The sequence below is a fragment of the Hemicordylus capensis genome, chromosome 1 (genome assembly GCF_027244095.1).
Source record: "Hemicordylus capensis ecotype Gifberg chromosome 1, rHemCap1.1.pri, whole genome shotgun sequence".
NCBI classification, from domain to species: Eukaryota; Metazoa; Chordata; class Lepidosauria; order Squamata; family Cordylidae; genus Hemicordylus; species Hemicordylus capensis.
The window spans coordinates 32,508,495-32,532,143 of NC_069657.1; the positions used below are offsets into that span (position 1 = coordinate 32,508,495).

General features: G+C 44.1%; 1 protein-coding gene and 1 long non-coding RNA gene across 6 annotated transcripts in view; one reads left to right on the forward strand and one right to left on the reverse strand.

The window, feature by feature from the left end:
- LOC128328924 (uncharacterized) overlaps nt 1-17,526 on the forward strand; it is a 35,084-nt gene extending 17,558 nt beyond the window's left edge. The window contains exons 2-3 of the long non-coding RNA XR_008309450.1: nt 14,417-14,568; nt 17,112-17,526. This is a non-coding gene — a long non-coding RNA (uncharacterized LOC128328924). The remainder of the gene's footprint in view (nt 1-14,416; nt 14,569-17,111) is intronic.
- Nucleotides 3,863-23,649, reverse strand: part of CCDC197 (coiled-coil domain containing 197) — a 35,606-nt gene continuing 15,819 nt past the window's right edge. For 3 of the 5 annotated variants that reach the window (XM_053259151.1, XM_053259157.1, XM_053259145.1), the window contains 8 exons: nt 19,259-19,304; nt 17,354-17,530; nt 17,051-17,208; nt 15,303-15,385; nt 11,417-11,589; nt 7,401-7,511; nt 5,603-5,719; nt 3,863-4,174 (listed from right to left, as the gene is read on the reverse strand). In XM_053259151.1, the coding sequence (XP_053115126.1) occupies nt 4,043-4,174; nt 5,603-5,719; nt 7,401-7,511; nt 11,417-11,589; nt 15,303-15,385; nt 17,051-17,208; nt 17,354-17,530; nt 19,259-19,304 (997 nt within the window). In that variant the 3' untranslated portion in view covers nt 3,863-4,042. Of the gene's footprint in view, nt 4,175-5,602; nt 5,720-7,400; nt 7,512-11,416; nt 11,590-15,302; nt 15,386-17,050; nt 17,209-17,353; nt 17,531-19,258; nt 19,305-21,502; nt 21,601-23,649 lie in introns of those variants that run through there. The other 2 variants (XM_053259159.1, XM_053259166.1) reach the window with 2 other exon arrangements.

Genomic DNA, 23,649 nt, shown 5'->3' on the forward strand with positions numbered 1-23,649 from the left:
TTCTTGCTCTTTTTCTCTCATTTTAACTGTCTTTCTGAATGACTAGAATATATTCCAAGCAGTGACACAGTTTACTCTGCATATCCTTTAATTATTTTCAGAGTATCTGGGAAAAGTCAAATTCTCCATTGATTTTTAAAACTTATGTAATAGTGCTGCTACAATGCATAGTAGAGAATTAGACAGGCACTTCTGTTTAGTTTTCCAAGTACACCTCCACATAGTATTTGGGTATTTCATGAGCCCCAGCATACTGAAATTTGTAGTTTTCCAGCATTTTTTGATCTGGCTAAGTCCACTGCTAAGTCCACTGCTAATTTTTGAAATATTAAAAGATTAATGAGCCTGACTTGTATTTTTCAGCTGATATTATGGTAAAGTTATCTGAAAGAAGGGTGTCAGATGCTTGGACAGGGGGCGCAATTTCAGTGCTTGCCCTAGGCGCTATTTTCCCTAGATATGCCTCTGGCTCTACCACTGAGTTATAGCCCCATCCCCAGGATGCACATGTGCACATTGGTAAACGTTTAATCAAAGCACATGGACTCTTGTGACAAATGTGTGTAGTGTAAACCAATGCATGCATATGAATTCTTGTGTTTGTACATCTGGTTGTATCATGATTCTTTTGTGTGGTATTTTACGGAAGCATATCAGTAAAACACAACAAAAGAAAAGAACATTGGTGTAATCATACCCATGGGTCATATCAGAACTACTTTGGCAGGGAGAGCAGTATTAATGCTTGGTAATGTAGCAGGCAGTGGGGGAATGCTTGACTAACAAGCAGAAGGTTGCTGGTTCGAATCCCCACTGGTATGTTCCCCAGACAATGGGAAACACCTATATTGGGCAGCGATATAGGAAGATGCTGAAAGGCATCATCTCATACTGCACAGGAGGAGGCAATGTTAAACCCCTCCTGTATTCTACCAAAGAAAACCACAGGGCTCTGTGGGAGCCAGGAGTCAAAATCGACTCAACGGCACACTTTACCTTTAATGCAGCGGGGATGGGGAGAAGCACATGAGCTGAAGGAACTCAAAACTGTGGCAAACTGCACATGCTCCAATTTTGCAATTAATTTTAGAAACCTTTCTAGTTACACTGAAACTCAGGAAGAATAAAGTATAGGGTAGAAAGAACTAGCAGAATAAAAAGGGATGGATCTCTCATCCCTATGTGATTGTGTACCACAGGTCCTCTGTGTGGAGGCCCATATATTTTATTTATATATTTTTATTTAAAAATTTATACCCTGTCTTTTCCCACAGAATTATAGCAACTAAGATAAATTAAAATAAAACATACATAAAATATGTGGTGTGTCAACAAAACAACATGGGACGCCAAAACAATAAAAAGATTTTTAACCACACTTTACAGACAGTCAAAAATATGATAAATCTGGTCCTCGTGTGTACAAGCCTCTGCCTGGATGACTGGCATCACGAATTACTTGTAGTGTGCAGTGGAGGTGAGTGGCCCTCCAGCATGGGAAAAAGTCAACTGAAAAGATCAGCTGTGCCCGAACGAAAGCACAGAGACAGGAAAACAAGAGTGATGCACAGGGTGGGTTCAGACAACCCGCAGCATATAAGCAGGAAGGAAGCAGAAGTTCCTGGCAAGCGCATGCTCTCACTGCTCGCCAGGACTTCCATCGCTTTCCATGTTGCTTGAACTCACCAATGTCAGGTGGAGAAAGTTGGGTCTCCTTCTGCCAAATGAACCACAAGGGGAAAATATAGGATCCTCACCTAATGCTGACAACCCAAGATGAATCCCATGCCAATACATTACTGTTCAATCTTTCAATATTTCTTTTTTCCCCCCAAATTCAGTTTTTATTAATTTTAACAATAATAATATTCATTCATAACAAACAAAATAAACAAAAATGGACTTCCCGCACTTCTCTCTTCATGAAGCATCAACTATAAAATTTACCCTTTCTATAATAGTAATTCAAAACATAAATTTAGACCCTTACAAACGCAGTTAATCTACCCAACCTGCATTTTTTTTCTAAATTTCAAAACCTGCTGTAAGATCCATAGTTGGAAAACAGTTTTTTAAATACAACAAAAATTGTTTCCAATCTTCTTTGAAACATTCTAAATTTTGGTCTCTTATCAGTGTTGTAAGTTTTGCCATCACCGCATATTCCAAAATTTTTATCAGCCAGTCTTCTTTTGAAGGCAGTTCATTACTCTTCCATTTCTGTGCATATATTATTCTAGCTGCCGTGGAAGCATACATGAAGAATGTTAAATTATTTGTAGAAATTACTCCTTGTGTTATTCCAAGCAGGAAGGATTCTGGTTTCTTAGGAAATGTCATTTTAAATATTTTCTTTAGCTCATTATATATCATATCCCAATAGGCCTTAGCCTTCCCACAGGTCCACCACATATGCAAAAAAGTGCCTTCAGAATGTCCACACTTCCAACATTTGTAATCTTTCAATATTTCTAACTTTAAAATATCAATAGTAACTATCATTTTCATAAAATCTTATCCATATACATAGCCACATATCAGAAATTGTTCAAACCATGCTTATGAAAAAATAGGGAAACACGTAACTAAAACCTCTTGCAGTTCCGAACAGCAAGATTTCGTGAAATGGATATTGACTATTAATATCATTTTAAAGTTTAAATATCTTGGAAGATTGTATATTCATTTATTGGGCTGGGGTTCGTCCTGGGTCTCCTTCGGCTTCCTGACCTTTGTAATCAACATCTGGGTAGCGAATGTCAGAAGGCAGCGGGGACCTGATGTTCTCCATGGTTCCAATGACATGGAAAGTGGCAGACGTCTTGCCAAGCAGTAGGAACACACACTTGTTGGGAATCACCGCTACCCTCCTACTTACTGGCAGCAGGTCATCTGAACCTACCCACAACCAACCCCTTGTTTCTGGTCCTCAAATTATGAAAGGGAGACAATAACATGTGCTGGCCAGAAGCACAAGATAGGGGGAGCTGCCCTATTCAACCACCCCTCCTTTATCTTTGTGTCTTGACCTATTTGCTTAGCTTTGGTTGCCACTTTGCCCTGTTTTTTAATTGGTGGTCAGCCAGTAGCACTACATTTGCTTTTATTTATTGTCTTTAGTGTTTTCCTTGTTTCTGTGGTTTCATAGATCTGCTCAGCCACTGAGCTCAGCAGCTGACCATGGACAGTGGACAAATCAACACCTCTCCAGCTGCTCTATCCCTAAGAGTTATCACAAAGATGGTGGCATTAAAAAATTATGTACCATCATTATTCTACTTTAATGTGTAAATAAGGTGTCATGAGTTTGTTTTTTAAAGAAGGTGCTAGGTAGACATTGACTTAATTAGCAGTAATAAATTAACAATTTTAAATGCCCCAGCTTTAGATCTGTATTCTTCCCCAGTGCATTCTGGGAAGGAAAAAATGGCACCCACAGCATGACAAGCCATTCTGCTGCTGTTATCGAAATTGCTTTTTCAGCTTTAAAATGGCCAATAAGGCTGCTCTGAGTAAGCCCCCCACCCGCTAAAATTTCCACAGAGCTTTTGAGGGAGGGGCCATTGCTGCTGAAATTGCCCTCCCCACTTCCACCACTGATGAAGATGGTAGCAGAAATGGGGAGGATGTTTTGATGTGGGCTTCTTAACAACACCTCCTACAACAAGGATTCCGAAGTAGAACTAATGGAGTTGACATTCCACTTCTTTCAAAACTGCAGTCACGTTAAGAATGAAATCCATTTAATATTTGATATTAATAGTATGCAACTTGCATGCATGCAATGTTACTAGGCTGACATACCGTTGTGTAGTAAGAGAATATGTGTGCATCAAAAAGGAGCAAAAAGCTTGCAAGATCATACCACACTTGCCAAAATTCAGCATGAAAGACTTTATTTTTCCTTTTGGGGTGATGTATGGGCATCCACTTTTGCTAATGTGCACGTGCAACATACCATCTCTCGGTGCAATGTTGTATCCCCAAATATATGGTATTGTAGAGGTGTGTCTTATGCCATCCTTCTTGGAAGGACTTTGCTTTATAGCTTCTCCATGCTTATCGTCACTTTTTTTTGCTTTGGGGATGGTTCCTTGAGACTAGAGCATGGCACTGCAAGTTCGTCAGACAGCATTGTTTCTTGTTTGATCTGCATTTTTTCCAAAATGAACTCCTGATCATAGAAAGAGAAAGGTTTCTTAATAGTTTCCTGGAGATCAACTGTGTGAACAGTGCTGAGTTTCAGAGCTGCTGGAGCCAAAGAAATCAAGAACGGCTTACATAATCACACCAAAGGTTCATCTGATCCGGCATTGTCTGGCCTGCATCAGCAGCCCTGAGGGCGCCTTTTCAAGAAAGCCATTTTCTCTGCTCCTCATGCTCACTGCAGCTGCTATAGGCCCCCACCCCTGCTCCCCAAGGCATTTCCAAGCACTGAGGGACCTTCAGTAACCACGTAAGATGTCATGCAGGGGCTACATGGGGAGGGCGGAGACACCTAGAAACTAGACACCATCCATGAGTGACATCTGCTTGCAGAAGCTGTCTCCACCTGGTTCCAGACAGTCCATTTGCCACCCACTCCACTGCATCTGATACTGCTGCTATGGGTCCCTTGACCCTATGGCATGCCTTTTGGGGGGGGCTCTGGCAGCTGCAGAGAGGGAGGAGCTGGGAAAATGGCTTCCAGTCACACCATGGCATGGGCACCACTGTGGAGACTAGTGTTTTCTTTTTCCTTCCCTTCCCCATTTTTGCAAAGGAGCACAAATGGTAGGAGACTTGATTTTTTAATATTATTATTACTGTCAGGGCGCATGTGCATAATCTGTTACTGACATTCTGGAATGTGGAATTCACACAGAGTAGACCCAACGGATGGCAGAATAATAATGAAGTGGAACTGAGGGAATTTGCTCATCCATACAGACGCTGATATGCCCTGCATGTTTGAGCCACTCAGGTTTAAGTTTTTTATAATACATGGGAAGTACTATAATATGTAGGAAGTACAATAGGAAATTCTTTTTCACACAATGCATAATCAACTTGTGGAATTCTCTGCCACAGGATGTGGTGACTGCCAGCAGCCTGGGTGGCTTTAAGAGGAGTTTAGATAAATGCATGGAGGAGAGGTCTATCAGTGGCTACCATTCTGAGGGCTATAGGCCACCTCCAGCCTAGGAGGCAAGTTGCCTCTGAAAATCAGTTGCAGGGAAGCAACAGCAGGAGAGAGGGCATGCCTTCATTTCTTGCCTGTGGGCTTTTCAGAGGCAGCTGGTGGGCCACTGTGTGAAACAGGATGCCAGACTAGCTGGGCCTTGGACCTGATCCAGCAGGGCTGTTCTTATGTTGCTTTCCACTTTGGGCAACTTTGATTTCAGGAGCACCAACAGTTTTAGGAACATAGGAAGCCGCCTTCTATTGAGTGAGATCATTGGTCCATCTAGCTCAGTACTGTCTGGCAGCGGCTATCTAAAGTTTTAGGCAAGGGATTTTTCCAGCCCTACCGGGAGATGCCAAGAACTGATCCTGGCACCTTTTGCATGCAAAGCAGATGCTCTGCCACTGAGTTACAACCCCTCCCCTAAGTTTTACTTACTTGGATCATGTCCAGCTTAGATAACAATGTCATTTTCTCCAAAGGGCCATAATGCTGCATGTAGCACTGCTCTGCCATGGCAGAGATGGCTAACAGCATCCTGCTTTGCTCTTGTCTCTGCAAAAGTACAAATAAGTAGCTGGATCAGGCCCTTCAAACCAAATGAACCAGCTGTCCTATGAGCAGGGGAGCATGAAGCCTTCTAGGCAAACCATCATTATCACAGATTCTTTAAATAGATATGTAAAGGCCAACTTTATCTTGTATTGTTTTAATTGCTATTGATTGATTTTAATTGTTTTAATTGCTATTGTTTACAGTATATCTGTTTGTAAAGTGCCTTGAGAGCTAATAATTGGTGGTCTATAAATGTACTTTAATTGATTGATTGTTACTGTTTTTATTTATGTAAGCTGCTCTGGAAGCCTTGTTGGCAAAAAATGCTTAAAATAAATAAGCATTTAAGCAATAAATAAATGCTTAAAATAAATATATGTATTTTATTCATTCATTCATTCATTCATTCATTCAATTTCTATACCGCCCTTCCAGAATGGCTCAGGGCGGTTTCCAAATAAAACAAAAAACAGTTAAAATCAATCAACAATTAAAACAAATATTTTAAAATACCATAAAATGACAGTTAAACAATAAAAACAGTTTAAAAACCCTGAAAAACCAGGTACATTAAAACCCTTTACAACAGTTTAAAAACCCTGGAAGGCCAGGCCAAACAGATAGGTTTTAAGGGCTCTCCTAAAGCCAATAAAGAGTTCAAATTAGGGATTTCTGCAGGGAGCGCATTCCACAACCCAGGAGCAGCTACAGAGAAGGCCCGCCTCTGAATTGCCACCCGACGTACCGGTGGTAACTGGAGACAGACCTCCTCCAATGACTTTAGCGTGCGGTGGGGAACATACAGAACAAGGTGCTCTCTAAGGTAACCTGGGCCTAAGCCGTTCAGGGCTTTAAAGATAATAACCAGCACTTTGTATTTTGCCCAGAAACATCTCGGCAGCCAGTGCAACTGTTTCAAAACAGGCATAATATGGTCTCTCCGAGTTGCCCCAGAGACCAATCTGGCTGCCGCATTTTGAACTAACTGAAGTTTCTGAACTACGTACAAAGGCAGCCCCATGTAGAGCGCATTGCAGTAGTCGAGCCTGGAGGTTACCAGCTGGTGCACCACTGTTTTGAGGTTGTCCTCTTCATTTTGAATACACATTCAAAGAAGACCATTGGAGTTGGCTTCTTTGACGATACGACATCTATCTATCTGTCTAACTGTCTATCTATCTTTCTTTCATTTATTTTAAGCATTTTCACCCAACATGATTGAAAATCTTTGATAAAAGGATGAGAGCTGTGTACTGTTGAGAGCCAGTGTGGTGTAGAGGACTAGGAACGGGGAGACTAGAATTCAAGTCCCTACCAAGTGATAAACTCATTTGGGTGTCTCTGGACCAGTAACGATCTCTCACCCTACCCTACCTCAGAGGGTTGTTGTGAGGTAGAAATGGGAGCAGGAGAACCTTGTTACCTTCTCTGAGCTTTATGCAGAAAGGACAGGACAGAAACATAACTTAAAGTATTATGGCAGCCAGCCAGCAGTGCAGTAAACTACTCTCTGCTTTTGTCCTTGACTAATGAAAAGAATATTTAGCATAAAATATCTTCCCGTAATCAAAAAGACTAAGGTCACACCTTGAAGAAGAAAGCATGTCCTTTTTCCTCACTCCACTTTGATTGCAACTCCGCTAGAAGAAATGAGGAGAGGAAAGAGCTGACGGAAACCTACCTGATTTCTTACGATACTCTTGTTATGGCTAACGTATTGTTCCAACTGGGCATTTTTCTCTTGTAATGTGTGGCATTTGGTCTGAAGCTCAGAAATTTTGCTAATCAGCATCTAAATGGAATAATAAAAATAGGAAATGGGGGTGGGGGTGCACTGAGAAAACCTAACCTTTATGTGTGTGTGATTCCCCCACCCATATAAACACAAACACTTTATAAGCATGGTCTTAAGAGAATAATACTGGACATCTTGATGTTAGCCACCTAATGGTGCAGTGGGGAAATGACTTGCCTAGCAAGCATGAGGTTGCCAGTTCGAATCCCTGCTGGTATGTTTCCCAGACTATGGGAAGCACCTATATTGGGCAGCAGCGATATAGGAGGATGCTGAAAGGCATCATCTCACACTGCATGGGAGGAGGCAATGGTAAACCCCTCCTGTATTCTACCAAAGACAACCACAGGGCTCTGTGGTCACCAGGAGTCGACACTGACTCGACATCACATTTTAGGGGCCACCTAATGGTGCAGCAGGGAAGCAACCTGACTAGCGAGCAGGAGGCTGTTGGTTCGAATCCCCGCTGGTGTGTTTCCCAGAATATGGGAAACACCTTTTTTTGGCAGCGATATTCTACCAAAAAGAAAACTACAGGGCTCTGTGGTCACCAGGAGTCGACACTGACTTGATGGCACGCTTTACCTTTACTTGATGTTGGCCCAGCCACCTAATAGCACAGTGGGGAAATGACTTGCCCAGCAAGCATAAGGTTGCCGGATCGAATCCCCGCTGGTATGTTTCACAGACTATGGGGAACATCTATATCGGGCAGCAGTGATATAGGAAAATGCTGAAAGGCATCATCTCATACAGCATGGGAGGAGGCAATGGTAAACCCCTCCTGTGTTCTTCCAAAAGAAAATCACAGGGCTCTGTGGTCGCCAGGAGTCGACACTGACTCGATGGCACACTTTACCTCTACCTACTTGATGTTCAGGGCAACATACATAAGCCAGGAGAAAGAAAGAAAAATGTTAGCAGGAGAGGTCAGCCCTAAGGGAAATGAATGGGCCTTTTAAAAAAAATGTGGAAGTCAAACCTGTGGAAACTGCCTAGAGCTTCTAATTTTGGCAGTATGTAAATGTGTTAAAAATTTAAAAAGTTGGAATTCCCCCCAAGGCTGCATATCTGCCAGCCATTGTGGCTGTGGGTGATGGGAGCTGCAGTCCAAAGTCGGACCCAAGTTGGAGAACCCCAGGACTAGCTACTATCCTTTATCTTTGGGCTGCACACGTTCAGCTTCCCAGCTATTTTTGGACTACAGCTCCCATAATCCTCAGCCACATGACCAACAGTCAGGGATGATGGGAGCTGTAGGCTAACACCTGCAGGATGCTTTCCAGATTACACACTACAACAGTGTCACTACATGTCCGTTAAGTGTGCTTCCGCACTGCCTGTGTTTCAACATCACAGTCCCTGCACTGTCAGCAAGGTGCTGTTCACATTTCCAATGCCTTCTTTCAGATTTTATATTTGCATTTTAGTCCTACAACGTTGCATGTGCATCGCAAAAAAGAAAAAGCAGTTGTATTTTCCTATTGTAGGAGGGTTGTGGAAGCTATTTATGTTTTCAAAACGATCCTGCCAAGCGGAAAAATTTCATTACTGAACAGCGTGTAATCTGGAAAGTGCTCAGGAGGGCCAAAGTTATGCAGCTCTGCTTTAATGGTACCCTTCACTCTGCCGAATAGTGAAGGGTACCTGAAGGTAAACCCCTGCTAACTTGGCAAAGAGGCACCTTTTAATGTGGTGATTCTCTTTATTTAGCAGGGGGAGAGTAACTGGCCCTATCCACCCCCAGCACTGTACCTCCAGTGACTGTTGCTGGTGTCTGTCTGATGTTTCTTTTTAGATTGTGAGCCCTTTGGGGACAGGGATCCATCTTATTTATTTATGTATTTCTCTGTAAACCGACCTGAGCCATTTTTGGAAGGGCGGTATAGGAATCAAATAAATAAATAAACAAATAAATAAATAATAGGAGGAGGAGGAGGAGGAGGAGCAGACGCCAGTCATGCTGTTACACTGACAGTCAGTGTAGACAATACTACTACTACTACTACTACAAATACAAATATTTATATAACGCTCGTCAGCCAAATTTCTCAAAGCGGTTTACATTGAAAAATAAATAATCCTCTATAATAAAACCCTTCAGCGTGATCCCATGCCTGTCTTTGGCCTGTGTCTTTCTCGGCCGTTCTGGGCATGCGCGGAGCGCATGCCCAGAACGACCGTGAAAGATACGGCCGTCCAGACATGGGCGGCCATGTTTTTAAGCGGCAGGGGGACCAGGAAAAAGTGAAGCAGCAGCGGGGGAACTGGGAGGGCTGAGCTGGCAGCGGGGGAACCGGGAGGGTTGTGAGAGTAGTTGCTCTCTAACTTGCTGCCACCAGTCACCGCCGCCGCCCCCCCCACCTGATTAAGGGCCAAATCAGCCCAAACAATTGCCGCCACCGCCGACCGCCCGCCCGCCCGCCCTCCCAGCTGCCCGAGTCCTCCTCACCCCCGTCTTCGGCCCGTCTTCGGCCCGCGTCAGTCGGGCGATCAAGGACCATAATCTGAGAAGGAGAGAGGAGCTCGCAAACAGAGCTCCTCTCTCTGCAAAGCCTCTGCCCGAACTGGCGCTTTAGGCACAGAGGACGCAACAAGCGTCCTTTGCGCCCAAAGCGCCAGTTCGGGCAGAGGCTTTGCAGAGAGAGGAGCTCTGTTTGCGAGCTCCTCTCTCCTTCTCAGATTATGGACCTTGATCGCCTGACTGACGCGGGCCGAAGACGGGGGTGAGGAGGACTCGGGCAGCTGGGAGGGCGGGCGGGCGGGTGGGCGGCAGCGGCAGTTGTTTGGGCCAATTTGGCCCTTTATCAGGTGGGGGGGCGGAGGAAGAAGGACTAAAGGGGGAAAAAATCTAGCGCCCGTTATTATAACGGGCTGAAAAATACTAGTATATAAATAAGATGGTCCCCTGTACCCAAAGGGCTCACAGTCTAAAAAGAAACATAAGGCAGATACTAGCAACAGCTTCTAGAGCAGAGGTGCACAACTCAAATACTCCGGTGGGCCAGAACCAACCATGATTTGGTGTATGTGGGCCCAGGCAAATGTTCAGCACATTAATGATTACATTAAAATTAATTATTAAATATAAATGAAAGCAATTATTCATTACTCATTAAAAATAATGAGGAAAGCAATTATCAGTTCACCACAGCATGAGGAGAGAAGAGAAGGCTGCTAGCAACCTTTCCTCCTCCCGGCCCCTCATGCACATTCAAAGCTTAATTTTGAGAGGGAGCTGGCCCCCACCAGGGCCATGGGGCGAGACAGCATTTTGCACCTCACCTCTGGCACTGCAGAACCCCTGGGACCAGCACAAAAGTCCCTGGGCCTTATGTTGTGCAGGCCTGCTCTAGAGGGATGCTGTGCTGGGGTTGGAGAGGGCCAATTGCTCTCCCCCTCCTAAACAGAAGAGAATCGCCACTTTAAAAGGTGTCTCCTTGCTCAGTTAGCAGGGGTACTGTAACTGAGCTAGACAGATAGTCTGACTTGGTATAAGGGAACTTCCTATGTTCCTAGTAGTTCACAATGAGAAGGCAGAGGTAGAAGTTACAGCCCCCTTTTTGAAAGCCCTTCCACTGACACTCCCCTCTCCCCAATCCAAAGCCATGGGCTTTTAGTGGTGTTTGGCATTACTGTTGTTTTGGCATTACTGGCAATATTGTCGACTGAATCCTATGGGGCACAGATCTACACTCTAAGAAGACAATCATAGTTGTCATCACAGCATATTTGTTGTGTGCTGTTGATATGACTACATCCTTTTCATCAGAAGAACTGTGACTTCATCTAAGGTTCCCAGGGAGCTCTAGGGTGCTCTGTGCCCTATGCAATCAGGCCTGTGACGTAAATGAACAGTCTTGAATGAAGCTTCATAAAAGGACACGCTTGGGTAACATTACAATTTTCGCAGTGTCATGTTCCTCCTGTAAGATCCCCACTTCACGTTGGCTTTCCTGAAGGTTATTCAGCAGGAAGGACAAATTTGCTGTCAGGGTCTGGTTTGTGGTCAGCAGCGTCTGATGCCGTTTCATGAGGGTTCCAACCACAGAGTCTGCATCAAATTCCAGGGAGTCTGCAATGGGATACCGGAACGATAAATTGCACATGGAAAACACATATCAGATCTGCATTGAATATGCTTCAGCCTGGGATGAGGCTATAGTTCAGTGGCAGAGCATTTGCTTTACATGCAGAAGTTCCCAGGTTCAATCCCTGGCATCTCCAGGAGGCTTTACACACAGGGCTTCAACCCCGAATCTAATCCAGAGGAGAGTGTGTGCGCTCACACATCAGCTAAACTTACCCCAAAGTCCCTTCAAGATTCTGGGACCCACTCCACACACAAATCGGGCTTTGTGATGCAAATTCTAGCTTATCTCAACATATTTCCAGATGTTTAAAATGCTGGTTTTAAGCTACTTTTTCTGAAAATGCCAGAGCAAACGGAAAGGCGCTGACATAGAATCATTAGCATGATACAAGGGAAGTTCTCGTTAGGAATGCAGAGGGCTCTTTAGGAAGCTCTCTCTCTGCCCAGCCCCCCATTGGCTAGAAGAAAAACACAGAGACATGCCATGTGAACTTGTTTCAAAACAAAACCCGAGAGCAGAGGGGAGGGGCTGCTTCCCTCAATGTTGCGAGTGTAGTTCAAAGTGACTTCGCTCAACATTTACCCCAAAGCGTGAAGCCATGTGTTAATAACTCCCAGGTAGGGCTGGAAGAGAATCCTGCCTGATTGCTTGGAGAACTGCTGCCAGTCACTGTAGACAATACTGAGTTAAATGGCTCTATGGTCTGACTTGGTATAAAACGGCTTCCTCTGTCCATATGTTCACCTTGCATTCAGCTCCTGTAATCCATGTCGTAGCTGATATACGCTTGAGCCACTTTCATTGTCCTTCAAGTGTGAAGGGAATGCACATGTTGAATTTGCTTAGTGTCCTTTTAAAATACTCAGGAGTTATAATCAGGAAAAAGCACACGCTGCACTTCAAGCACAAAGGGCACATGGGTGCAAGAGAGGCTCACTGGGTGTGGGTCAGGGTTCCTGCAGAGCAAGGAGTGGCTCTCTGCCCCAGACCACAAGCCAAAGCATCACCTTTCAAGTTAGCTTTTGACAGCCAAAGTGATGGGTGTCTGGCACGTCTCCAGATCAACTGAAGCTACGATATGGCCCTATCCAACCCCACCACAGTACCTCCAGTGGCTGTTGCTGGCATCTGTCTTATGTTTCTTTTTAGATTGTGAGCCTTTTGAGGAGCCATCTTTATTTATTTATTTAGTTCTAAATAAATAAATAAATAAATAAATAAATAGATAAATAAATAAATAAATTTATTAATACATATCACTCAATAATTAATAAATTTATTAATAAATAAATTTATAAATTACTTACATTTATTTATTTATTACTTTTCTGCTTTGGAAACTTTTGTTGAAAAGCGATATATAAATATTTTTGTTGTTGTCATACTCTTTTACAAGGAACGGCCCCAGAGGCGCATCTAGGGAAAATAGCACCTAAGGCAAGCACTGAAATTGCGCCCCCTGGCCAAACATCTGACACCCATCTTTCAGATAACTTTACCATAATATCAGCTCAAAAATACAAATCAAGCTCATTAATCTTTTAATATTTCAAAAACTATTTAGCAGTGAATGTAGCCAGACCAAAAAATGCTGGGAAACTACCAATTTCAGTATGCAGAGGCTCATGAAATACCCAAATATTATGTGGAGGTGTACTTGGAAAACTAAACAGAAGTGCCTCTCTAATTCTCTACTATGCATTGTAGCATCACTATTATATAAGTTTCAAAAATAAATGGAGAATTTGCCTTTCCCAGATACTCTGAAAATAATTAAAGGATATGCAGAGTAAACTGTGTCACTGCTTGGAATATATTCTAGTATTTCAGAAAGACAGTTAAAATGAGAGAAAAAGAGCAAGAAACTCCCAGTGGGCCTTCATACTAAGGATTTCACACTGATTCAAAGACAAACTCACCATTAATAGCCATATTATTAAGACATCCCATTTAACATCACAAGAAGCAAAGTAAGAGCAAATGAATACAGTCCTAGCTCATAAGCTTCAACTCAGTATTCACAAGCCCTCTGTACATAGTGCAATCTGAATATGTGTACAGTGACTTATATTAAATTAAAAAAATTACCTGTAGCCCCTTCGGGGGCTTCCTAAAGGCCCTGGTGGGGGGCTTCAAAGGACCCCCATACCCCCACTAGCCTCTTAATTCACTGCTGCAGCCTGACCCGGGCTGATTTTTGGGCCTGTTCGGGCCTACTAAGATCGGTGTGGTGGCCATTTTGGAGGCCTCCATGCATGCTCAAATGGCCTCTGCAAAGCCTAGCAAGGCCTAGGGCCTCAGGGGGACCATTGGAGCATGTTCGGTGGCCATTTTTAAAAATAATGTGTGTTTTTTTTTTAAAAAATGGCCACCAAAAATAAAATGGCCACCGCACATGCTCAAATGGCCTCTGTGAGGCCTGGTGTGGCCCATGGCCTCACAGAGGCCATTTGAGCATGCGCAGTGGCCATTTTGGTTTTGGCAGCCTTTTTTTTTTTAATGTTCATTTTAAAAAATTGCACCCCCCTTCAAGTGGCGCCTGGGGCACGTGCCCTGCCTGCCCCACCCTAGATACGCCCCTGAATGACCCTATACTCATGAAATACATGTTCTACCATTAATGATGGATTCTTGCACTACATCCATGATGCCAAAGAAGTGCTTCTGCAATGCCCCACTATCCTCCCTGTGTGTTTCCCCCCCCTCACCAGCCTTGGATCCCACCTGCAGCTGGCACTGATATCGCCCCACCCTCCTCGTCAGACCCACTTACCAGCCCCCACACTGACCCTCTTCCTCTTGCACCAGTCTAGCTTTCTGGCATGCTCTGGTAAAACTGGTGCCGAAGTGATAGCAAGAGAGAAAGAGTGTCCAGTGACCACGAAGAGAGGCAAGCAGGATGCTGAAGCTGAAAGAAGTGGCATGGCCTGCCACTCTACTTCTGCAGAGTACAGTAGAAGGTGAGACCAGTGCCAGGGGAAGAGAGGCCGTGCCTGGGATGAACCAGTGAACTATCTCCTTTTGAGAACCTTCCATAATCTGAGGCTGCATTTTAGAGAAACTCCATCTCCACTTGCAAAATGGACTTAAAATTTTAAATAATTATTTTTATGGATTGTATTTATTCGGAAAATTTAATCTCATGATCCGCTGATTGATAGTTTACGATTTTGTACACTGTGTTAAATGCACTTTATTAAATATGTTGTGCTTTTTCGAAATACGGATGACTTTGGGAAGTATAACATGAGTATAGTATTATAGTTGGACTCTCTTGATTGTCACACTGTTTCTCTGAATGCAAAAGTATCAGTTTTCCTTTTTATTCCAAAGTGAGGGTGGAGACAGCAAAGAGGGTGGGGCACCATCAGTGCTAGTTCTGGGTAAGGTGGTGGGCCCAGTGAGGGGGGGCGGGGCGGCACGTAGCCTTTACCTCTAGTGGGCCAGTTCTGGTTGTGAACACATAATTATTAGTGATTGCTATATTCAGCCTGATACCTTTAGTTGCTCTCTCTCCAAATCTTTGCTTTGTTTTATGCCTGCTTTATTATTAGATTTTTGTACAACTGTTTAAACAGTTCTTCACAACCAATTCATGATGGTTTGTGGGCCCTTTTATGACTTGAAAGGCAGAGTAGAAAACATATTTGCCAAGGAATTGGGATCTAAAAGGAAACCAAGTAATTGCACTCACTGACAGGACATGTGCTGACAATTTTCTGTAAGAAATCTTCATATCGTTTGTATTTTGCAACCTTCTTATGCAGTGTTTCTTGCCTGAAGAAATATATATGAATTATTTAGAATGTATATAGCATCCAGTGGCAAGTTATTATAAAGCCTGTGAATCTACCAATATGGTAGGGGAGTGGGGTAAAAGCCCCCCTCTCAGGGTTCCAATCCAGGTCATCCCCACCCATGCTATTTGCAGAACAGAAAGCAAGTGTGCCCAGGCCAATGATATGATAAAAGTTGTGTCTAGTTTGGTCCTGATTCAGCACTCGACAAAGTCACACCGAGATAGTGAAGCCAGCTCCACAAAGAGTGCTTTACTGGTTGACATCCAGAGTAACACTGCAGGCACACTACAAAAGAGGAGAGCAACCCTCAGGGACATATTTTGGGAGGCTCTGTCATGCTTTGCCTACCCTGAGGCCTTGCCTCTTGCTGCCCCTTGTGGCAGCCTGCAATATTGTAGGGATGTGCCCGGACCAGTCTGGAGGCCATTCTAAAGACCTCCAGACCGGTCTGGACCTGGGCGGTTCGGTTTGGGTGGGGTGGGGTTGCTTTAAGAGCAGGGGGAAGGTTTACTTACCCCTTCTGACGCTTTCCTGCTCTGGCGCCCGTAATTTTAGTAGTAATTGGGGCGGCAGGATACCTCCCTGCCGCCCCTTCCCCCCTTTCGCTATGAAAAGCTCCCAGGAGTCCTCTGTGCGTGCGCACACGTCACAGAAACGTGAAGCGCGTACACAATGTGCGGGCGCGCAGAGGACTCCTGGGAGCTTTTCATAGCGAAAGGGGGGAAGGGGCGGCAGGGAGGTATCCTGCCACCCCAATTAGTACTAAAATTACGGGCACCAGAGCAGGAAAGCGGCGGGAGGGGTAAGTAAACCCTGCCCCCGCTCTTAAAGCAACCCCCCACCCCAGTGCCGGACCGCAGTTTGGCGGTTCCGTGCACACCCCTACAATATTGCAGCAGACTTCTAGCAGGGGTGTAGCTAGGGGAGAGGGGGCCCATGTTCGCCCCCCTCCATGGCGGCCCCTAGGAGTGAGGAAGATAATGAAGAGAATAGGGAGGGGGTAGAGCTGGGGGGGGGGGTCCTCAGAAGCTCAGGGCCCCCCCGGGTACTTTGAACCCTCTCTCCCAGTTCTGGCCCCAGACTTGTGCCTCCTAGTGACCACTGCCCACATCTCAGCTCCTGACATGTACAGTGGGCTTCAGTGACAAGGAGAGATCTGTGGAAATTGCTCCTCCTTTACAGTGCTAACTATAACTCCTCCTTCCTCTGTTACCTTAGCAAAGAGACACATTTTTAAAGTCGTGATTCTCTTTTTTCAGCAGAGGGAGAGCAACTGGCCCAATCCAGCCCCAGCACAGCATCATTCCAGTGGCTGTTGCTGGTGTCTATCTTATGTTTCTTTTTTAGATTGCGAGCCCATTGGGGACAGGGATCCATCTTTATTTTTATGTATGTAAACTGCTTTGGGAACTTTTGTTGAAAAGTGGTACATAAATATTATTATTATTATTATTATTATTATTATTATTATTCGTTGCCGTGGTGCATACATGGAGTGTTAATCTGGATGTCAGTCAATGATCCCGAGATAACTTCTTCTTACATGACCTCCAGACTGAGCATCTGGATGCTCTTTGTAAATAACATGCCCAAATATGTACATCAGAAGCCTCCAATAGTCTTAACGGTGCCAGTAGCATACCTAATTTTGAGTTTTTTAAGCTCTTCTTTCAAATTCTGTATCTCCCTCTTCTTTATTTCAGTAACTTTTTGTTCAGTCTGGAATTTCTTGATTGCACGCTTCTTCTTCAGTTCACAATCTTTAAGATATATGTCAAATTTAAGAGCTTCAGCCCTGTTCTGACCAAAGGAGACAGAAAACTTAATGCGCACATCACATGTACTCACCAATAAAGAATGGGACTCCATGGATGAATGGAACCCTCCTGCTTTACACGTTCTGCTCAGAGAAGGCAGGGACTTACAGATGCAAAGTAATGCTTACATTCTGTTCTTTTTGGGTAAGTTCTCCTCTTCGTCGGGCCAGTGCTTCCATCTGCTCTTTAAACTCTTGCCTCTTAGCAATCAGTTCTGCAGTAACCCGGCCATGTTCAGCTTCTTTTTGCAGAAGCAGGGTCTTTTGCAGTGTTTTGTTGTGTTTCTGAAGAATCTCGCTGGGGATCTACAAAAGGAATTGTGTTTTTGACATCACAGAAGGATACTATTTAGAGAAGAGAAATTTCAGGCCACAGGTTAATATTCCTCAAGTGCAGCTCTATTTCTGGTTATTGTGAGGTATGAAATAGTAACAATAATAATTCTCTTTAAAATGTACTGGGTTTGTTGTTGATGATGATTTTAAATCTGAATGTATCCAAAAATGGGATTTGTACCCTGACCCACTCACACCATTGAAATCTCTGGGCTCCCTGCTATTGAAGGTCAAAAGATGAGCACCTATTTGAGGCTTTGCCTCCTTTTACTTATTGACCTTCAATAGTAGGGGAACCCAGAGAGTTGGACCAAATCCAAGGGAGTGGACCCAATCCAACACCCGCTCTATAAATACATTCAGATTCGTAGGTTTATTGGAAATATCCACATGTGTCTGGTTTCAACAAGAGCCTTCCTCAAGAGCACTAAAAAACCAAAGTTCTCTCAGATATATTTATTAACAAATAATTCAATCTAAATAACAAAGAAAATAGCAAAGCAAATCTGGATTATTTTGGAACACAGAATTTGTAATGATTTTATTACAGTATATGTAATTATTAATGTATTTGCCAATATGACGGGCAGCTTTGCATCAACATTAGAGACCCACCAAGGTTGTTGCGCAACTTGAAAGGCAGCCCCAAAGGCGTAGCACAAACTTACAACCACTTCTGAGCAGTCAAGCAGTGCTACCACTGGCAGAGGAAGCCAGCTGATGTTCCTCCCGCCGACGGCCCCCCCCCCGCCACACACCCAAACTTGGCCGCATGGCCCCATTTGGGAGCAAAGCCATGCCCCCTGCATCTGATGTCAGACGCAGGGGGTGTGGCTGGGGCACCAGGTGCAGCCCCTGAGTGGCCATGGCCCAGGTTCTTTGAACTCATCTGCTCAATGGTGGTTCCACCCCTGGATGCTAATTTCATTGTTTCCAGTTGTGCAGCAGCCCCAGCATGTCCTTTATGTTGACACAGGGCTAGTCAGTCAGCGTAAGTCTGAGAAGATCATAAGAAGGGCCCTGCTGGATAAGACCAAGGCCTATCGTATCCACCTCCTGTTTCCCACAATAGCAACAAGATGCATCTGGGATGCCCAAAAGCGGGAGATGAAGGCAATACCCCTCACCCACCCATCACTCCTCTCCTGCACCTAGCAACCAGAGGCATCCTGCCACTCAACCTGGAAGTAGCATGTTGACCAGCAGCCATTGATTGACTTGTCCTCTACAAATTTATTTAATCCTTTTTAAAAGCCATCTAGGCTAGTGGCTGTCACCACACCTTGTGACAGCAAATTGCAAAGATTAATTATGCTCTGTGTGGAAAAGTACTTCCTATTGTCCATTCCAAGTCCCTCATTTCAGGAAAATGTCCTTGAAATACCAAGCAGTATTGGTGCTCAGTCCCAGGTCTCCTAGTACTTTAATGAAGCATATATAAATATGCTTTTTGTTACCACTATTCAGCCTCATTTAAGATTTCTTTACTTCATGAGCTGAGCTTCAGTAAGGTGGGGGGCATTTTAAAATCTCGTCTCTGGGCCCACTCCAACCTTGCTATGCCCCTGGCCAGTTCAATACCACTGCTTAACCTAAAGTCTATTTTCTACACATCTAGTAAAGACACAGAGGACTATAGCCAACCCAGCAATCCAGTTTGAGAGAAAGAAATTACAAAGTATAACAAGTGCAGCTAACCTCACGGACGATAGGAATGTGAGAGACATCACCATCCTCTTCTTCCCTGTAAAATAAAATGGTAAAATTGCCGTCATGGACTTTTTTCTGTTTCTAGAACACCTCGTTTGCTTTAGTTTAGTTATATGCCACTTTTCCATGTTGGAAATCAGTAGTCTTGATTTTTAATGGCTTAGTGATCAAGGGCAAAGTGTAGGTATAGCCCCAATCCCTGTGGAATCCACCCTTACTTTTTTCCATTATAACTGAACGGTTGCCATTGACTGGGACTCTACAGTGGAGTGCAATGTCTATCTTAGTCCAGTTCTATATAATATCATTGATTAGAATCAGATCAGGAAACCACAACAACTTTAAGAATATAAAGTACAAGGGTGAGTTTAAAAGTCCTGATCAATCACATAAACTTATAATTGGTTACTAGAAGCATTTTTTAATGCTTTAAGTAACTATATGGTCTAAACACCTGGGAAATTCATTGGCACACTCTCTTCTTATGTATTCTTCTCATTATTTTTCAGCATTTCAAAGTAGACTGTTATATTTTGAAACAAATATTAGAGCCTAGACTGGACTACCCTATTCCCTTCGGAAGATTGGCCTCTAGACTAGACTACCCTATTCTCGTCCCAGCTAGCTTAGTGTTATACCATGTAACACTAGCTCCTGGCTTCCCTCTTTTGACTGACTGTGTAATTCAGGTCTATAAACTACACATTAAATAAGTATTGCCCTGGTTATTTAACTTTTCTGTACTAAACAGCAAATGTAGGAGACCCCAGTCTAGATCACAACCACAGCATAGGGGGAGGGTAACTTTAACCCTTTGACCCCCCACCATGGCCCCAATCCAGATAAGGCATTTCATCACGGGCGGCTCCAGAGTGGGGCAGAGACAAACCCCCCCCCCCAAAAAAAAGTGGTTTGAACCCTCACTGCCCGCATTTCTGTTTCAGAAATGTAATATGTTGGACATGGTTCACTCACCCATAAATGCACTTTGCCCCTTCTGTTTCCCACCCACCTCTCAATTCCACACACACACACACACACACCCGGTGCTGCAACTGCATTTCATGGCTATTTGCCTTGGGAGGCATTGGTGCCAATGCAAGCTTACCTTCCAGGGCAAATAGCAGCCATAGGAGCAGGACCGGGACCGGGACCATAGCAGGGCCATGACCAAAGGGTTAAAACCTCCCTTCCCCACACTGCAGTCCCTATTCAGATCAAGGGCAGCTTCTTTTAAGTACAGAGAAGTTTTCATGATCTCATCCAATTCCACAGCCCGGGTTTTTTAAACAAACGAACAAAAATGGCCTTCAGTGAAAGAGCCATTTCCCACTGCACTGAGCCCTTTAACATAAACTGAACTCTGTCGTGCATTAGCCACAGAGCTCTAGGGAAAGTGCTGTGAGGGGCTACACTTCCCAGCGCTCCAAGCCAAACTGAAAGATTAGGGCGTGGATCAGCCAATTACGGCCAAAACCACGCCCCCAACTCTAAAACGGCCAATCAGGCCGCTTCTTGGGCCTTGTGCGGAGCTGGGCTGGGACAAACTCCCCTCCGCACGGGGCAAAGGGGAGGGGGATTTCATTGAAAGGAGGGGGCAGCACTAGGAAAAACACAGCACTGCATGTTGGGAACAGCTACCTCTGCACAGTGCCAGGCGGGTGGATGGGCAGCTTGTTGTATTCGGGTTTGGCCAAAGCTTTGCATAGGCCTAATCAACAATTCACCCGGGACCTGAACTTTGGGTTGGTGGGAGCCCTTGCTGGCTCCTGGACTTTGCAATGAAGAGCACTGACATAGCCTCTGTGTCTGTGGGGGGCGGTGGGGGGATGTCATGGGAATGGAAACCATGAAATAATCAGAAGCATTTTAGAAACGGTGATGGTCATGATTGATCATTGGTACCAGAGAATTCTCCTGTGACTAGCTGGAGTTGGGGAAGCAATTTGGGGGAATGCCAAATAAGGAAAAGATACAGAGATCAATAGATGTGTTAGATATCATAGTGGGCTACAATTGCACAGTTCCGCATGCCCGCACGCTCAGCCCATGGATTTCAGTGGCACATCTAAGTGTGCACAGGATCAGACAGCCAGAGCGACACACTGTTTAAATGAAGATCCTTTGTTGCATACTCCTGTCTCCTGTTTCCATCATTTACAAAGTTTGTAGTGGCAAATATAACAGAAAGAATAAGATACATAGTCCTTGAATTGTCTTAAGTTTACATACACTTGCGAAGATGACATGGACCAGGGCCCAGTTAGAACTTAGCCTAATTACCGCATGTTCCTTAGAGTCCCATTGTCCGACCTTCTGCAAAATCTTTCAGAGACTGAAAGCACTGTTAGCAGCTGTGTCTAGCAGTGAGTGGAGATAGCAAGAAGCATCACAATGGCATCTCCATGGCATCTCCCTGCTTCATCCTTTAGCACTCTTATATGTAGGAAAATCCTTTAATAAGTTAGCTTACAAACACAGGAGACTCCCCTCCCCGCCCCCAGCTCAAGGAGGCAATTGCTAACTACTATTACGAATATTTATATACTGCTCTTCATCCAAAGTTCACAAAACGGTTTACAAAGAAAAATAAAGAATACATAACTGAATTAGTTTAGCTGTAACTTCTTCCTGAGCAGCCAGAAATGACCTGTTAGAATGATTAGGCTACACTTGCAAGGCTGCAGATCCACGCTGGACTGTAAGCAGTACGTTTCCCAAATGCAGCAAGAGATCAGATAAGGCAGCTCTTGCTTCTCCTATGTGTTCTTCCCCTGCATAATCTTACATAAAAACGTAAGAACAGCCCTGCTGATCAGGCCCACCCCAAAGCCTATCCAGTCCAGCATCCTGTTTCCCACAGTGGCCCACTAGATGCCTCTGGGAAGCCCACAGACAAGAGATGAAGGCATGCCCTCTCTCCTGCTGTTGCTACCCTGAAACTGGAACTCAGAGGCATCCTGCCTCTGGTCCTGGAGGTAGCCTACTAGGGATGTGCAGAACATTCCAAGCTCGGAACGCTCTGCCTCGAAACAGGCCATTGCAAACGTTCTGACCCGAAACAGAATGACCTTCAAATGAACAGCCATTCTGTCAGAACAACTGGCTTAACCGGTTGAGCCAGTTGTTCTGACAGAACGGCCCTTCATTTAGAGGGTGTTCTGTGTTGGGTCAGAACACTCACAATGGCCCATTTCGAGGCAGAACATTCCAAGCTCGGAACGTGCTGCACATCCCTGTAGCCGATAGCCATCGAGATTAGTAGCCATTGATAGACCATACATGGGGTAAGAAGAGCATTGGAGCAATGGCACTGGCTACCTTGGAGAGGAGGAAGCTGCAGTTGTTATAAGGGGTATCTTACACTGGATGAGAAAATGTCCAGGTGGGGGCATTACATTTGCTTCTCTGGGGCCCATAAATCCCTCAATAGACTGGGGTCACTCACTAACCATATACATGATTTTGTCGCAGATTCAGTGATATCAAACAATCAAATAATTGCTCATGATTTCTTGTACTCCTTAGTGTAATATCACATGTAAAAGACTCAGAATTTGCCTTGTTACATCATAAAAACTAAAGACTTGCATAAACAGTGTCAGACACCCATTCGCTTAGATTAGCATGCATTTTAGTTAATAGTTATTTATTTATTTTTCTCATTTGTATACCACCAAAAACATATATCTCTCTAGGTGGTTTACAGAACAATTTTATTGTGGGTGTTTTTCCCAATCAAGTGCAGTTAAAAAAACAAAACTGACAGAAACCAAATTAATAATAAAAAAAGCATGTACTGAAGTGGTGGGGTATAAATATTTTCAAATAAATAAGTGTGATTATGTTCAAACCTTCTAAGTTTCTTCATTAATTTTTACCTCAGTTAACTTAGTGAGTTGGAAATGCTTTTTCTGGGTTGCCAGTTTCCATAATTTTAGACTTAATCCACAGAAGAGCAAGGTCTTGCATGTTTTACAAAAGAAGCAATAAACAGCATATGGGGTAGGTTGATGATATCATCACAAACCACGCAGTTGAGGTGTCCCTGGGTGTCACTCATTACAACTGTACCAAATTTGGTTCAAATCGGTTAGAGAGACCACAAGTTAGCCCACTTGTGCCTCAAACATTCATGCATCCACCATCTTGAATCAAGGTGGATGACATTATCACAAACTATGTCCTTCAGCCATTCGTATATGTCCCTACACCTATAGTAAATTTGGTTAAACTCAGTTAGGCAGTCCACGGTTTGGCCCAATTGTGCCTCAAATGTTCATGAGTCTGCCATGAACTGGAGTGGATTACATCATTACGAACTCCACCACTGAGGTGTCCCTGTGTATCACTCACTACAACCAGAGGCACTCTTACCC